This window comes from Dipodomys merriami, unplaced genomic scaffold, assembly GCF_024711535.1.
Source record: "Dipodomys merriami isolate MVZ:Mamm:240054 unplaced genomic scaffold, mDipMer1.0.p SCAF_8, whole genome shotgun sequence".
Taxonomy (NCBI): Eukaryota; Metazoa; Chordata; class Mammalia; order Rodentia; family Heteromyidae; genus Dipodomys; species Dipodomys merriami.
Genome location: NW_027206401.1, coordinates 27,658,930 through 27,675,520, shown reverse-complemented (window position 1 = coordinate 27,675,520; position 16,591 = coordinate 27,658,930). Strand labels below are relative to the sequence as shown.

The window sequence follows — 16,591 nt, the reverse complement described above, 5'->3', positions numbered from 1 at the left end:
CTACACAAAGAAGCTCTTTTAAAGAGAGGAATCAACTATTTCTAAGTTTCAGTACAATTACTGATACCTGTATTTATGTTTAAGTGATTCTCAATGAGTAAGTTCTAGAGAAATAATTAATTCAACATGATTCTAAAGAAATCATAAAGCGGGCTGGGAAGGCGGCTCAGTGGTAGAGCACTTGCCTTGCATGCCTGAGGCCCTGGGTTCGATTCCTCAGCACCACATAAGCAAAAAGAAAAAAGCCGGAAGTGGCGCTGTGGCTCAAGTGGTAGAGCGCTAGCCTTGAGCTGAAGAGCTGAGGGACAGCGTCCAGGCCCAGAGTTCAGACTCCACGACCAGACCCTCCCCCCCCTCCGCAAAAAAAAAATCATAAAGCATGCCCAAATTCCATTGTAACCTTTTAACAAAATGGATATCAAGAAACTGAAACATGTCCTGTCTAAGGTGGGTGGGGACTAAGGGAAGTGGTTGGTAAATTAATAGAGAGAGGAGTAGAGAGCGAATACTGTTGTGATGTTCAATGTATATACATTAAAATGAAACTAAATGGTTTGAAGATGGTTAAGGATCATCTGGAGGGGGGAGAATGAAGAACAGGGTGACACCGATCAAGATGCCTTGTACATATTGATAGGTATGTTCCACTGAAACCCCTTTGTACAACTATTTGGAGAGAGTTAATTAGTAATTAATTTACCAACCCCCCATAAAAAGCCAAACCTATTCTAAGGCTTGTATTTTCTCTTGGAAATTAAATATATAATATATAACAAAAAAAGATATTTCAAGACCATTTTCTTCTGTTATTTTTACATTTAGGCTTCTCCATAGTTGTATTTCAACTGGTTTTCAAAAGACAATCTGCAACTAATTTTAGTTTCATATCTGTGTGCCTATTCTAAATTTATCTAATGAGAAAACTTTCCTTAAAAATTAGTAGGAATAGTAAATTAGAAACATATTTGATAACCATTAGGAAAAATAAATCAAATGAATGTCCACAAAACAGGGTACTCTACTGCTCTACAGATGTATTTCTTGAATGTGGCTGCACATCAAAACAAACCGGGTAAACTGATTAACTACAGCTCCCTGGGATCCTCATCAAAACTAATGAATCATTGTCTCCAGAAGAAAGACCACAGAATCTGCATTTTAAAAAGTCATTCATGCTTGGAACCTTGTTCATAGAAGTTTATGTTTGCATTCATAGAAAATAATCTTACAGTTCCAAAAATGTCAGTTATCCATTTAGTTAGGTGATACTAGCTTCAGCCAAGCCTTAAATAATATGTAGGTTTGTGTATACAGAATTTTAGTTGTTCTTCCCAAAACTAAGGATTAATACAAATGCCATCCATAATTGTATTTTCTTTATAAGTTCTTTGTTAGATGTTTTCCTTTTAATTAGTGTATATTAATTGTAAAAAGGAAAGGGGTTTTATTGTGACTTCCCACAAGGAATATAATATGCTTTACTCATATTCACCCCTTCTGTTACTTTTTCTTTTCTTCTGGTTTTATCCTTCTTCTTTCGAAACCATTGTAGTCCTTCTTTAAATTTCCTGTTCTCTTTCCCACTCTAAACTTCTGCATAGATTCTTGTTCCAGCAATTTCTTAAAATAAAAAAAAAGCATAAATGAAATCATAGCTGAGAATGTCCCATCTAGACTTGTCCACCAAAACATCCAAACTCTACCCTGATCTCAGGTTCTGATACTCGCCCTTCGCCAACCACGTTCAGTATCACTGATCCTCAGGCCAAATACCCAACATGGTAATGGAGTCCCCTGTATCTTTCCAGCCTCTCTTAGTAATGTCCTATTTATAGACTCTGATTATATTGAGGAAGTCTACTTTCATTGCCCCAAGTGACCATGTCCTTGCATGCCTTCATGACATTTACATACCAATTCCCTCAGTAGCAAACTTTTCAGTCTTCTGGCTCACCTCAAATACCATCTCACCTGGAGTGTTCAAAGCGTCCCTACCCACCACCACCCATGCTCCCAAAAGGATCTTGTGCATGTCATTAGTTTCGCAAGAATATGTGGCAATAATTATTGTCTTGATCTCCATGTCTTGCTCATAACGATAGGTTTTAGCATATTTTTATCATAGAGAAAGAGCTTAATTTATGATCATGTAATGACTAAATATTTGTTTCCATTCGTCTTCTGTTTGACATAAGTCAGTGTAAAATAATTACTGTACTCAATGTTCTTCAAATATCTCATTGAATCCTTACAAAGTTTAGCAAATAGTAATGATCTTTCTTTCCTTTTCTTTCTTTCTTTCTCTTTCCTTTTTTCTCCCTTTTTCTTTCTCTTTCTCTCCCTTTCCTTCCTTCTTTTCTTTCTTTCTTTCTCTTTCTTTTCTTTTCTTTCCTTCCTTCCTTCCTTTCTTTCTGTCTTCCCTTTCTTTCCTTTCCTTCTTTCTTTCCTTTCCTCCTTTCTTTCTTTCCTTTCCTCTTCTTTTTCTCTTCCTTCCTTTCTTTTCCTCTTCCTTCCTTTCTTTTTCTCTTTCTTCCTTTCTTTCCTCTTTCTTTTCTTTCCTTCCTTCCTTTCTTTCTTCCTTCCTCCTTCCTTCCTTCCTTTCTTCCTTCCTTCCTCCCTTTCTTTCTTTCTTTCTTTCTTTCTTTCTTTCTTTCTTTCTTTCTTTCTTTCTTTCTTTCTTTCTTTCTTCCTTTCTGTGCTGGTGGTCCTGAGGCTTGAAATCAGGGATTGAGCACTACCCATAAGCTTCTCTCATTCACAGCTAGTGCTCTAACATTTGAGCCACAGCTCCATCCAGCTTTCTGTGTGATTAATTGGAGATCCACAGACTTCTCTGTCCCATCTGGCTTTGAACTGTGAGCCTCAGATCCCAGCCCCAGCTAGGGTTACAGGGATGAGCCACTGGTACCTGACTTGTAATAAACTTTCTTACTGGAAATATCAGAAATACCAACTACTCCCCAAAGGTCAAAGTATTTGGCCACAGGTTTATCATTGAAACACGGTAGTTTTCTGGCCTAAAAGAGGCTGTTCTTCCATCTTACACCATAGGGCAGCTCTGCAAAGACTGCTCTATTCCATTTACTATCGCTATAAACCAAATACCAGACTGAACATATTTAAAACCATAGGAGTTTATTTTGCTCATTGTTCCAGAAGCCTGAACCAAGCTATGGCACATTTGTGCATGTGCACACATAAGCGCATGCACATTCAGTGAATGGCAAAACATACACACACACACACATATCAGATTATCATAACTGAAATGCTTAGATTGCAGAATTGTAAGGGAAATACAGAAATAAATGTCACAGAATAACAATTAATCACATCAGTGAAAAGTCACCACACCACAAGAATAGAAAAAGAAGTCCACTGTAATTTTTTTAAAAAATACAAAAGTATCCCAAACTGCACATGATTTTTAATGGACCGCAGCCACTCTTCTGTGCTTCTATTTTATTTCTTGGATAAGAGGAAAATACATTATTTATGCAAAAGGGTAGTTAGCCTTTCCAACCACTAACACATGGCCTGTAAAAAAATAATAATCCCACTTTTCTATTGTGCAATAGCCCTGGGTTGGGCAGCAACAATGTACAATGTGCTAGTTTCCTGTTACTTTACCAAAGCCTCCCTTTCCACTCACCGCCCAGACTAGATATTCCTTGGTAATAAAGCTTTAATACTGAGTTTCACGATACTTCCAAAAATTCTCTGCCTGTGTTTAAAAAATAATTGTATCAGTTTTTTCTAGTAAACAGAAATGCTATGCAAGTTGAGTAGATTGTCACAAGTGGCTAACAAACATATAAATCAATCTGTGAGCACGGAAGAGACAATGTATTTCATATGCTTCTGAGACATTATGTTTGAGATCACAGCTGTAGGATGTTGGACAGTCATCAAGAGAACAATGTCAAACACTGAACTTCTGGAGGATTTCCATAAAAATAACATTTTCCTTGGGGTCAGTAAGTTTTATGGAACTTTGGAAGGATTTTCATTGACAATTTTTTTTAGACTTGAACACCTCCAAAATGCTCCTCCAAATGGAACTATTATATAACCCAGTCTTTGCAGCCATCTTCCTTGGTAAAACACACACGTTCTATGAAAATCTGAATTTTTTATATAACCCAGTCTGTGCAGCCCTAACAGTTTAAACTTACATAGTCAGGATGGCAAATCTGTTCCTCAGTTTTTTTAGTTACCACATTCAAGTCTGCTCTTCAAATCACTAAACCCAGCATGATTCTGTCGATAGGAATGTTATCAAGAGAAAAATACTTTTTTTTTTTTTTTTTTTTTTTTGGTCGTGAGGCTTGAACTCTGGGCCTAAGCGCTGTTCCTCAGCTCTTCAGCTCAAGGCTAACACTCTACCACTTGAGCTACATCACCACTTCCGGTTTTCTGGTGGTTTATTGGAGATAAAGAGTTTCATGGACTTTCCTGCCTGGGCTGCTTTGAACCACGATCCCCAGATCTCAGCCTCCTGAGTAGCTAGGATTACAGGAGTGAGCCACCGGTGCCCGGCTGAGAAAAATACTCTTTAAAATGTAAAGAATCATGGAACTGACAAGTCAATAGATAAACAGTTCAGTAGAAAAAAATATTTAATGCTAATATTTTTATTCATCGCTAGATAGCTCAAATAATTTCATATTTGCCCACCCTGGTCTTAATTCTTATTTTTGGTTAACTGTTCTTGAGGGTTCTGACATTGGAGATGTGTTTTGAGCCCAACAAGGCAAGTTTTCATAAAGTAATTGGACGGTTTCATAAACATAGTTTTATGACAAAGTTAGTTGTGGCATAAAATTATTAATCCAAGGAGAGTATATTGGCCTAGGATATGTATACAATATTAATAATTCAACTCCCTAGGATTCTGTAACCAGAGATCAAGGAAAGAAGAGCCAAACCACTAAATTCAATATTTGCAGCCTGTTTCAGGATATGAAAATATTTTGGTTCCTTCATGAAAATAATTTTTCCAAAATGTTTTGTCCAAAGTGACTTATTGTAGACAGTGACTACTTTTAATTTTTTCATGGTTCAGAGCATAGGGTCTATGTTCAGATATGGTCCCTAGTTGGTTCTTATATTCCATTTACTATGATACTGATTTGAATATAAGTAATTTCTCTTTGGAAGCTATATGTGAATGAATGTTATTGAAATAGTGCCCTCAGAAAGTATCAACTATATAGGTAATTAGTTTATATAACAAAATATTTAGTTAATTCAATATTTAGAAAGAAAAACAATATATCCAATTTGGTATCCAACTCATGTATCTTAATCAAATTCCCTCTTTCTTTCAAATTCTGTAACAGAATTTCAACAGAATAAAATTTAGATCTTCTTCCTGACTCCATGTTGCCTACTATTTGTTTTCCATATCAAAACATCAAAACCATCATAGTTAATTGATTTTAACTGTAAAATTACCTTACAGTATGAAATCTGAACTAAGCCTATATCACAAAACCAATATAAGGTGAAGAGCCTGTATGAAATCTAATACACATTCATGAAATGGTTATTTCACTGATTTAAAACAGCTGTATTTAGTGGGGCATACCTGAAATGCCACCAACTTAAAGGGTAGAGATTAGGAGGGCTGCAGGTAAAATACCATCCAGGTAAAATACCATCTCAATAAGCTGGGTGTAGTAGCCCATACCTGTGATGAGAGCTACTCAGGTAAAACAGGTAGAATTGAAGTGCAACAGCAAGAATACAAGATCCCTATCTAAAATAATTACTAAAAAAAAGACAAAAAGGCCACAGGTATTGCTCAAGTAGTAAATTACCTGCCCAGTAAGTGCAAAGCCCTGAGTTCAAGCCCCAGTACCACCACCACCATCACCATCAATCTGCCGCCACCAACAAAACCCTTACCTTTGTAGTTTATACCATAGGGATATAGTAAATTATACTGAACTATGCTACATATAGAGAAACTGCAATGAAAATTATTTTCAGCAAGCAAATAGTTGTGCTAAAATAGAATTCAGTTTTCAGGAGCTGGTAATTCACACCTATAATCCTAGCTACTCAGGAAGCTGAGGTCTGAGGTTGTCGGTTTGAAGCCAGCCTAGTCAGGAAAGTCGTGAGACTTTTACTTCCTATTAACCACCAAAAAAGTCACAAGTGGAAATGTGGCTCAAGTAGTAGAGCCTTGAGAATAGAAAAGCTCGGGGATAAAGCCTAGGCCCTGAATTCATTCCCCAGGAGCAGCACAAAATATAAAATAAAAAAGTAAAGTTCAATTATCCTGCTATCATCATGAAATATGATTTCCATATTTGTATGCAAATCAGTTCTTTTCTACTTGATAACCTGTAAACATCTTAATGGATTGCACATATGTAAACACTATGTGGGAAAAATTTGAATACAAAATTATGACTTAAATATGAGCCAGATAAAATTCCATTAGTATTTTAAGTCATAAGTAAACATTGAATTTTGCATTTAAAATGCATAAATTACTAGCAGATTAAATATTTATAGAAATAGAGCTCACTAGGAATGTTTATCATGTATTAGTTTCTTCATACATTACAAACACACATCAGACTTAGATTCCTGAGAATATCACATGGACTTCACACAAAGTGGTTGAATGAGTAATGTAAGGAGTGGATACCTGGAATCTATGGGTGCCATATGCACCCTAGGAGAAAGTTGTATCATTTTAAAAGATATGCAGACAACCAAGTAAAGCATCATTGAATGTGATTTTTCAAAGAGTTGTTCTTTCATTTCAGGGAAGAAAGGAAGAGAGAGAAAAAGAAAAAAATTGAATAAAGAAGATAGTAAGGAAGCAATCCCTGACAACAAAGGCCTGGAATCTAGCAGAGAAACCCCAGAACAACAAGAAAACAAAGACAAACAGCAGCAGAAGAAACGAAAAGTCCAAGACAAACAACAGAAATCGGTATCCGTCAGCACTGTGCACTAGAGGGTCCCATCAGATTATTGTAGACTCATAATGCTGCTATTCATCCAGATACCCAGGACAGGTGTTCTAGCCATTAGCACCACAAATGGACAAAACATATCAGTTACTGCTCTGTCTAAACAACTTTCCAAATAGTTGCTATATTCTTCATACAAGCATAGTAACAACAAAGAGTCAAAAGTTCAAAAGAAAGGATACTTTCAAATGGCTTTCATATGTGCTTCTAGACATTCTTTAAAGACAAGAAATTCTGTACATAATTATCAATAAGCTATAAGCGATCACCCACATAATGATGACATCTAGAGAAGAAAACATCTCTTCCCTATAAAAAAATATTTTTCCAAGCTATCATTTTTAAGAAGCAAAAGCTAAAATTTTGCGAATTCAAAGCTGCAGTATCCCTTCAAAACAAGTAAGAGATCAGGAGAGAGAAACATTGTTCCAAGGACAGTGTGGCATTGTCCGGATCTGGAGAGAGCTCAGAAATAGGGCCTGGCATTTGGAATCCAAAGAGTTATCATCACAGAAGCAACTATTTTAAGGTTACTTTTTTTTTTTTTTTGGTCCTCATCCAGTATTTTTCTGCAAGGAACCCAAATGTGTGTACAAGAATTCAATATACTCTATGGGATTGGTGGAAGGCAAATTGTGGAAGAAATGACAGAGATAGAGTTGACTGTAGTGCTTTCCAAAATGGTGAAAGGTTGTGATCACCTGGAACGGGTCTCCTCCAATCTATGGCAGCACTATGTGGCTCAGCCTGTACAACCATCGGAATCTCTAAGTCTGTTAAAACACATGCCTGTAACTTTCTTCCAAAAACAAAATTGTACTTCCTACAGGAAACTCTGATTTTAATAAACAAAAGAAAAGAAAAGAATAGAATGAGGAGAATATACCATGTTTGCAAAGTCATGTGTTTCCTTTCTCTCTGAAGGAGAGGACAAAACTTCTATTACCTGCTTAATGGCCCACCCAGAACTAAAAGGGACACTATTTTCTAGCAAGGCCTATCTAGTAGGGGAGAAAGCCACCACAATAAATATATTTGTTAATAGTTTTTAAAGTTTGGTTCACTTTGTTTTATTTATTGTTTTAGTGGAAATCGGTATGCTTTGAGACACATGAATTGAGAAAATGAATTCTGCTAAGTTATAGAACTTGTATACGATATCATTCATAGTATAACATTGCTCAGTATTTGCGCTTTGAATCCACCTTGAGCTGAACCAATGGAGACAACCTTATGGGTTATCCTGGGATACTCATTCAGTTTAGTTTCTTATTTTCATCAACAAAATTCTTGTTATGATTGTATGGGCCTACCTGAATGATCTTTCTACTTCCCATCCATTGCTTAAAATGAGCATCTGTTCTTGTATGTCTGTTCTTCCTTTGTCTTCAACATTTAGCCTTTTCTTCTCCATGTTTTCTCAGTCTGTGGATCTCTTTTGGGAACTGGAGTCACCCTAGATGAAAACCTCACCAGGGTCTCACAGAGGACCCAGCCTGCCCAGCACAGGAACAAGCATCTTTGAGTGTGCAGCACAGATTCTCATGGCCTAACTTAGCCTTCCTGCTGTAACAGGAGGATACACAGCTGCTTGGTCCACCATGTGTTCTCCAGCCCTGTCAAGATCACTGCTTTCTGAAGATTTGCAATGAGTCTGCCTTCTGCTCACCTATTTTGGGACACCCTTTCTCTACTAACTCTATTTCTCATGTGGACTGCTTGGCTTAATGAGTTAACAAAGCTTTCTTCTTCTAAGATATAAAATTTTTAAATGATATGCTTGTTTCTTATTCTGGTGGTTCTTTTCTCATCCACATAACATAAATATGTCAACTACTGGATTTATTCACGATGTATAAAGAAATTCTATCTCCAACTAAATCTTAGGTGCCAAAGAGAAACACATTTTAACAAACAAATTTATGTCAGGCTCCATGTTTTAGAACATTCACATAGTATCCAATACCACCTTTGTCTTAGTATCATCTAGTTTAGTAGATTATCCTAGTTAATTTTGCATATATTTCTATGTTTATCATTGTTGTTGTTCTTTCAACAAACACTTATTGGAAAGGTCTATACCTGCAAATGCAATGCTGAAAAAAATGTTCCAGACACCAGGATCATAACAATGGTGGCACAATATTATTATGTGATCTGGAAGGCTTATGGTAAATCTAAATGTTTGATATGAATTGACATATAAATACAGAGGAAAAAGAAATTATGACTAATATTAAGCCTTATAGGTTAGATACATAATGACAGCTATAATATCAGCTTTTACTCTAATTCTCATGTCATGTTAATAGACCCCTAAGTAAATGGAATCACTTAATATTCAAATTAAGAGCCTTCCTAACTTGGAGAAAAATTTCCTTCACCAACTTCTTGTAAAGCTCTTGTACTCATCACAGAAGGCATTGTTGATGGCAACAGATGGCTAGAAAATTCTTGATACAAAGACAGAATTGAGGGAGCAAAACAACATTAAACTGTCAGTGCTTTGTCTATGTTCTTGCTGCGGTCTCCAAATTCTGCTTTCCACTGGGAAGCCTCTATTCTATCATCAGAGGACGTAGACTGTTGTTCTGGGTACATGACCATTGGATGCTACTTAACTTTTTGGTGTCTCATTCTTTTATTTCAAATAGAAAAATAAAGAGAATGGGGCAGACTCACTGTGGGCCAGGCCAGGAAAGACTTGACACTTCTCTGACTTCAGGCACCTCAACAATGACAGTGTCCATTAGAAGTTATCCTAACTCTGCTCACTTCAAAGTGGAAATCAGCGGAAACAGATTAATTCCACTGCTCAAATGTCTTTAAATTCTAAGTGCTTCATATTAACAATATAGGGAAGGGATACACACACACACACACACACACACACACACACACACACACACGTCCAGCTTGTGTCAAGAATAGAGATGAATACTCACAAAGGAAGATGGGAAGGAAAGTAGAGAGTGGTTTGCATCTACTTAGACAGGCATTATGTTAAAGCATGGATTCTACTACTACTTGATTGTAGCTACTATAACCTTGGGCAAGTTGTAGGGTTTCTCAGAATCTCAAATGCAAAATGCAAACCAGAACATTTCCCTTTTTCTAAAGGTTATAATGAAAATTAAGAAGTTCATCACTTAACATAATAAAAACTATTCTGTAGATAATAAAATTAATAAAAAGAACAAATTCCACAACTCATACATACAAATGAAGTGTGTTTCTTGGTTGATGTTATGTGATGGTATCTATCTATGCCAGGATACTATATAATAATTTCAAGAGACAAATATATATATATGTAAGAATGGTGAAAATGAAATAAGTAATCATAACTAAAAGGTAAACCAGTTTATACTTTGCCTTGGGTCTTCTCAAAATTAGATTAGTTAAGGATATGTACAAATGGTTTTATAAGTGACTATAAAGAGACTATCTTTCCCATGGGATGGATAGATGTAAACTGAGGGATATAGATCATATACATAGATTATATACATACATTATATATAATATATATACATAGATTATATATGTATACATGCGTAAATATTGGAGATAGAGACTAGCTATATTCAAGGCTAGTCTTGATCCTGTTGCCACAACACCCTGACAGTAGGGATTACAAGCATGTTCCAACATGCCTTACTCTTAAGAGATATATTTTAATAACAATGGCGTTGACTAGTTCATTTCTCAATATGATCGATTATTTCCGGTGAAATTAAAGAAGAAAGACATTTTTCTGAGGCTGAATTGCTACAGGGTATAAATTCATCTAACATGACAGGATTTATGAAGAATCTATTTGCCACTAAAAGAACATAATTTTAAAGGGCTGGTAGTCAGATAACAAAATGAGAGATTTTTCCTATTTTAAGCATTTCACTCATATCATTTAAGTGGGTAGATTATTATATTATTCCAAGGATTTTTAGAAAGTGAGTAAACTAAACAAACACCTAACCTTTAGGCTAGCCAATTACTCTCTGAGTAAGTTATTCTACATACTTATATTCTTTATTTACATTCTAGTTTCACAAGTGAAGAAACTGAGGCACAGCGAAGCTCCAAATATTACATGCAGGGGCTGGGAAGGTGGCTCAGTGGTAGAACACTTGCCTTGCATGCCTGAGGCCCTGGGTTCGATTCCTCAGCACCACATAAGCAAAAAGAAAAAAGCTGGAAGTGGCGCTGTGGCTAAAGTGGTAGAGTGCTAGCCTTGAGCTGAAAAGCTGAGGGACAGCACCCAGGTCCAGAGTTCAGGCCCCATGACCGGACCCAAAAAAACAAAGAAACAAAAATATTACATGCAATATAAGCATCCATTTAGACTGGAGGTTACATCAGCTCTGGGCCAACTCCAAAGCCTATGTTTCTTCCTCTTCATTATATCCCTTTTCACTTCCAAGATCACCGATCTGTTACACAAAATATCAAAGTGTTTCCTCACATTCTGAAACAAATAGTATTTCATGAAGAAACCTTAGAAATTAAATTTTAGAGACCTCAATCCAGGAGAAATGAAAAATTTGTACCAGCAGAAACAACAACAACAATATTCATACCAAAGAAAGAACAGCAGGTCTGATTAAGACTTCGGTGATCTCTTAGAGCTGGAGGAGCATTCAATTCCAGTGTGTGGAGGGGTGGGGTAGAGGGATACCAGCATGATCATCTTTCCCTGAGTCCTTATTCAGAATTGCAGTGATGCAGAAAGAAACATCAAGCAATCACTGTTGGAACTGCCAAGGCAACTTCCTCCAAATGATGCCTCTCTGTCTTTCACATGGAAAGTTCAGAAAACAAAATGACATGACTGTAAAATAATCTGAATTCAATTTTCAAGATGTCTTACACTTCTATATTCTGGTTAGATAAAATGAAAATTATCCAAAATGATATGCAGACGATTCAAGATATGAAATCATTTTTGAAAGATCAATTGTCATTTCAAAATAAAGCAAACTAATACAGACTAGAAAATAGTTTAAACTAAATTGGATGCTAAGTTTACCTAATTATCTGGTTAATTGGAGTTTAACTGATGGATTAGGGTTTTTTTGTTTTTCTTTTTTACTATTAGATTCAGCTATTATTTCAGTTATTCCTAACTTCTACCACAAATACATTTTGAGCAAGCACTAGATTTCTTAAAACCAATTAAACAACATTCTTGAATTTTTAAATTAAATTTTTAACTAAACATGTATAATAAAATAGAAGGTGAATGGCCAGGAGCCAGTGGCTCACGCCTGTAATCCTAGCTACTCAGGAGGCTGAGATCTGAGGATTGAGGTTCAAAGCCAGCCCAGACAGGAAACTCCATGAGACTCATCTCCAATAAACTACCAGAAAACCAGAAGTGGTGCTATGGCTCAAGTGGTAGAGCACTAGCCTTGAGCTGAAGAGCTGAGGGACAGCTCCCAGGCCCAGAGATCAAGCCCCATAACTGAATATATATATATATATGTATATATATATACATATATATATATATATATCTCCAATGCATAGTAAATGCTTTGAAATTGTACAGCAAAATAAATATGGAGCTATCATTGTCGCTAACTTTTACTAGATACTGCAACAGATTCCTTCTCCTTTTCCAGTCCTCACACTGTGGCCTGGATGGGAGATTTTAGTCACAGAGGAAATTCTCTACAACTTCCCAAAATGGCAGTACTAGTACCTGAAGAAAACACTGACTTGAAAATACAGCAATGTAGATTTTCCCTCTGCTTTTTTTTTTCTTTACTAGCATTGGGTCTACATCAAAGATGGTGCTAGAAGTACATTTTCACCTTGCAAATATTATGGATATACAAATAGAATGAAATAAACTCTACTAAATCTTGAATCTGAAACTGGAGCCATTACAGAGTATATTAATACTACCAAATATGGTTGCCACAGGTAACACATGACTCCTCATTGATCCCAAGATCCAAGGAAGAAATTCTGTAACAACTCCATGAACCAGGATGATCTCAAAGTTTGTCTTTAAAAAAAAAACTTATTAAAAAGAATGTGACCCTCACTTTCATTGTTAGAGCTACTCAGAGACAACATGTGTTACCTACTTGCTGCACAGCACACTATGCAGTACTGAGATATCCATGGCAGCAGAAGATTCACGCTGGCCTTTAACTTTTAACCTAGCTTGATTCTATCCATTTGCTGGCATATGGTGTTGGGCTAGGTAGTTGGGATAAACAACAACAATAAATCTATTTTGTTATTTAAAAATTGTAGGACTAAATTGGGAATGAATAATTTAGTAAATTTCTTTACCCTTAATGTATAACCAAGCAAAGAATAGCATTAATAGTTCTTAAAGCAATATTCCATAAAACTTAAAAAAAACTGGAAAAACAAAAGTATTTTGCTTTTAACATCCAATGGGTTGTTCCCATGCAGTTACTATATATAAGGTCCCATTTATCACTAGGTTTTTTCCTTTTGGTCCTTTGCCCATTGGGGGGGAAAATGTTGTGACTCACTTTAGGAACATACCAGATATGGCAGCAAAATATATTTTAGTTTTATTCAAACCAGCAGTGAGAATAAGTTATGATTCCAAAAACAGGACACAGATTTTGACAGTAGAGTTACTTTAGGCGAGTGAATCTGATTCATGCAAATAAGTTTTAGGGTTCTTGGGTCAGTTTCATTTTAAATGTTGGAGTTTTAAAGAAGGAAGAGAGAGGAAGTAATTACAAACATTCATAAGGTAGTAAAACAACAATTCCACTTCTTCACAATGGATGTTGAGAACATTGAAATGTACCTGTGAAAGAGGTAAAAGAATAGACCTTAATTTGAGTGTACAAATAGTCCAATCAAATCCAGAACAGTATTATTAAAAGAAAGTCATCTTTAGAACACACTGCTCCAAGACCTCTAGATTATACAATTTTTAATGAAAATTATCGTGTCCCTCGTCACATAAAAAGATATTCTTACAAGCCTAGGAACTTGAAATTCAGGATCTTCATTAGTTTCTCTGCCTCCACCATTTCCATGGGCTGTCCCCCAAAATATCAGTCAATTTCATAAAAGATAAATGGAAACTAAATTGACAAAGCACTATCTAAAACCAATACATCATGAATGAAGTGTGAAAATGTACATGACTATTTAAGTATAAATTCATCTGAAGCCAGAGGAGTTTATCGATTTGAAAGACAACTTCTCTGTCACAATAATCAGGACTTAATTACTGGACTGACCAACAAAATCAAGCTCATGGTCTGCCAGTACAACAATCTTTCAAATAATGGTAAAATAAAATAAGCTCTACCTCAAGAACTATTTCAACAGACAGACAGAAGGGCAAACCACAGGCCAAGGGTTAACCAAAAGTGTAAAGAAAAAGCAGCGCATAGCTGTTTTTCCTAAGCATATCACCTAAATGACATGAAACATAAATATTAAGTTAAAATTAATTAAGAACAGTTTAGAAAACAAATTCCTCCCCAAATTGCTTTTCTTCAGACAGAGTCTCCCTACATAATCCAGACTAGATTCAAATTCATGCTCCTTTGACCTCAGACTTACAAGTGCTGGGATTATAGACTTCAGCCATCACCTCAAGTCACTTTCTTTTCCTATTCTTTTTTTTTATTGTGAAAATACTGTACAGAGGGGTTACAATTACATGGGCAAGATAATGAGTACATTTCTTATCAAGCATTGTAGCCTCCTCCTTTGTTTACCCTTCCCATCCCTTCCCATCCTCTCCCCGCCCCCCCTTCCTATTCTTTGTGTGTGTGTGTGTGAAGGTGATGTACAGAAGGTTTAGAGTTACATAAGTAAGGAAATGAGTACAATTCATGTCAGACATTGTTACCCTCTCCCTCATGTTCTCTCGCTCCAAATCACTTTTGAAAAATGAGAAGAACAATCATGCTTTAAAATGACTAAAATAATTAAAAGTATAGTAGGGTGCTGGTGGTTCATTGAGGATCTGAGTTCAAAGCCAACCCTGGAAGACAGATGTCACAACAGTAGCATATGCTTACAATCCTAGGAAAACTGAGATCTAAAGATAGCAGTTTGAAACCAGACAGGAAAGTCCATGAAACTCTTATATCCAATTAACCACCAAAAAGCTGGAAATAGAGGTGTGGCTCAAATGGTACAGCACTAGCCTTGAGCAAAAAGGCTGTGGGACAGCATCTGAGCACCATGTGAGTTCAAGCCCTTAGATGGGCTTAAAAAAAAACAGTAAAAGTAATTGTAATTATTATTCTCTACAGGTTCCATTTGCAAAGCTCAGCTTTATTCTCACTATAAAGTACTATATTGTGGTTCTAATGTCACTCAGGTCGGGAGGGAAAATGGTCCTTTGTACTTTTTTTGGGGGGGAGGGGTCCGGTCGTGGGGCCTGAACTCTGGGCCTGGGCGCTGTCCCTCAGCTCTTCACCTCAAGGCTAGTGCTCTACCACTTGAGCCACAGTGCCACTTCCGTTTTTTTTTTTTCTTTTTGCTTATGTGGTGCTGGGGAATCGAACCCAGGGCCTCATGCATGCAAGGCAAGCGCTCTACCACTGAGCCATCTTCCCAGCCCACGTCCTTTGTACTTTTAACAGCCTTCTCCTGTAGCCAGCATCTATTTTGTGATGCCCCCGGCCTGTTTGCCCATGAACTGTGCCTCCTAAGTGAAAATCTAAGTACATGCAAGAACTCAGCAAAGCAGAGGTAAGGAAAAATAACTTTTTGAAAAAAGCATGCTGGTTTTTTTTTTTTTCATTACAAAATAATCATTGAAAAGAATGCTACCCAGTATTTCCAAAATGCCCATGAAGGAGTCAAGAAGTAGGGGACAGTGAAAATTTGGTTGAACTTTCTTCTGGTTTTACAGCTTAAAGTTGTCTCTGTCACCATGCATAAAAGGTTCACACAATCTTTCAGCACATGAAGCCTCCTCCAACAAAATTTCTACATCAGTGCAATCATGCGTGCTGCCCGTGTGGCCTTCAACAGGCCACTGCTAAGGCTCCTTGGAGAAGTGCCGGTGCTTCTGTCAACATGCAACGAACTGCTCTCTCTAACCTGGTGCTTGAGGAAAGCTCCAGCAACTCTTAGCTCACCTTTGACAGCAGCCAGACTTGGAAGCAAATGTGTTAAGGTCTATCAGCCACCCTACTTCAGCTTCTTTCATTTCCTGTGCAGGATATAACAGCTCCAGGAACTCAGCTATTTCTCACAGGGGGAGCTGTATAAAAGCTTCCTGTATTAAAAAAGAAAAGAACAGAATAAAACCAAGTTCTCATAATGAAAGGAAACGAAGAATAATAGGAAACACACCGAAGGAAACCAGACACACCCATTCTTTCTACTGCTGGGTAGCTTCACCCACACCCAAAGTAAACTGTTTCTTCACTTCAAGGAGCTGTCTCTCTATAAATAAACTGGCCAATGTATCGCTAAGACATAAATGTTTTGGACTGTCATAATAAACATTGCAAAGTAAGTAGGAACTAACATCTGGAGACAGCTTTGCAGCATAGGGTGAGAGGGACTGCTCACTTTTCTTAGGACTGCTAATAAAGTATGGATTTAATGTTTTTTAATCTGGGGGA

The 16,591-nt window shown here is 36.7% G+C and overlaps 1 protein-coding gene and 1 long non-coding RNA gene across 2 annotated transcripts in view; one reads left to right on the top strand and one right to left on the bottom strand.

Moving 5' to 3' along the window:
* Rspo3 (R-spondin 3) overlaps positions 1–8,039 on the top strand; it is an 81,373-nt gene extending 73,334 nt beyond the window's left edge. Inside the window, exon 5 of the mRNA XM_070011006.1 lies at positions 6,783–8,039. Coding sequence (XP_069867107.1) covers positions 6,783–6,976 — 194 coding nt within the window. The 3' untranslated portion in view covers positions 6,977–8,039. The remainder of the gene's footprint in view (positions 1–6,782) is intronic.
* Positions 1–16,235, bottom strand: part of LOC138819482 (uncharacterized) — a 34,937-nt gene extending 18,702 nt beyond the window's left edge. Inside the window, exon 1 of the long non-coding RNA XR_011369458.1 lies at positions 16,100–16,235. This is a non-coding gene — a long non-coding RNA (uncharacterized lncRNA). The remainder of the gene's footprint in view (positions 1–16,099) is intronic.
* Positions 16,236–16,591: the final 356 nt, after the last annotated feature.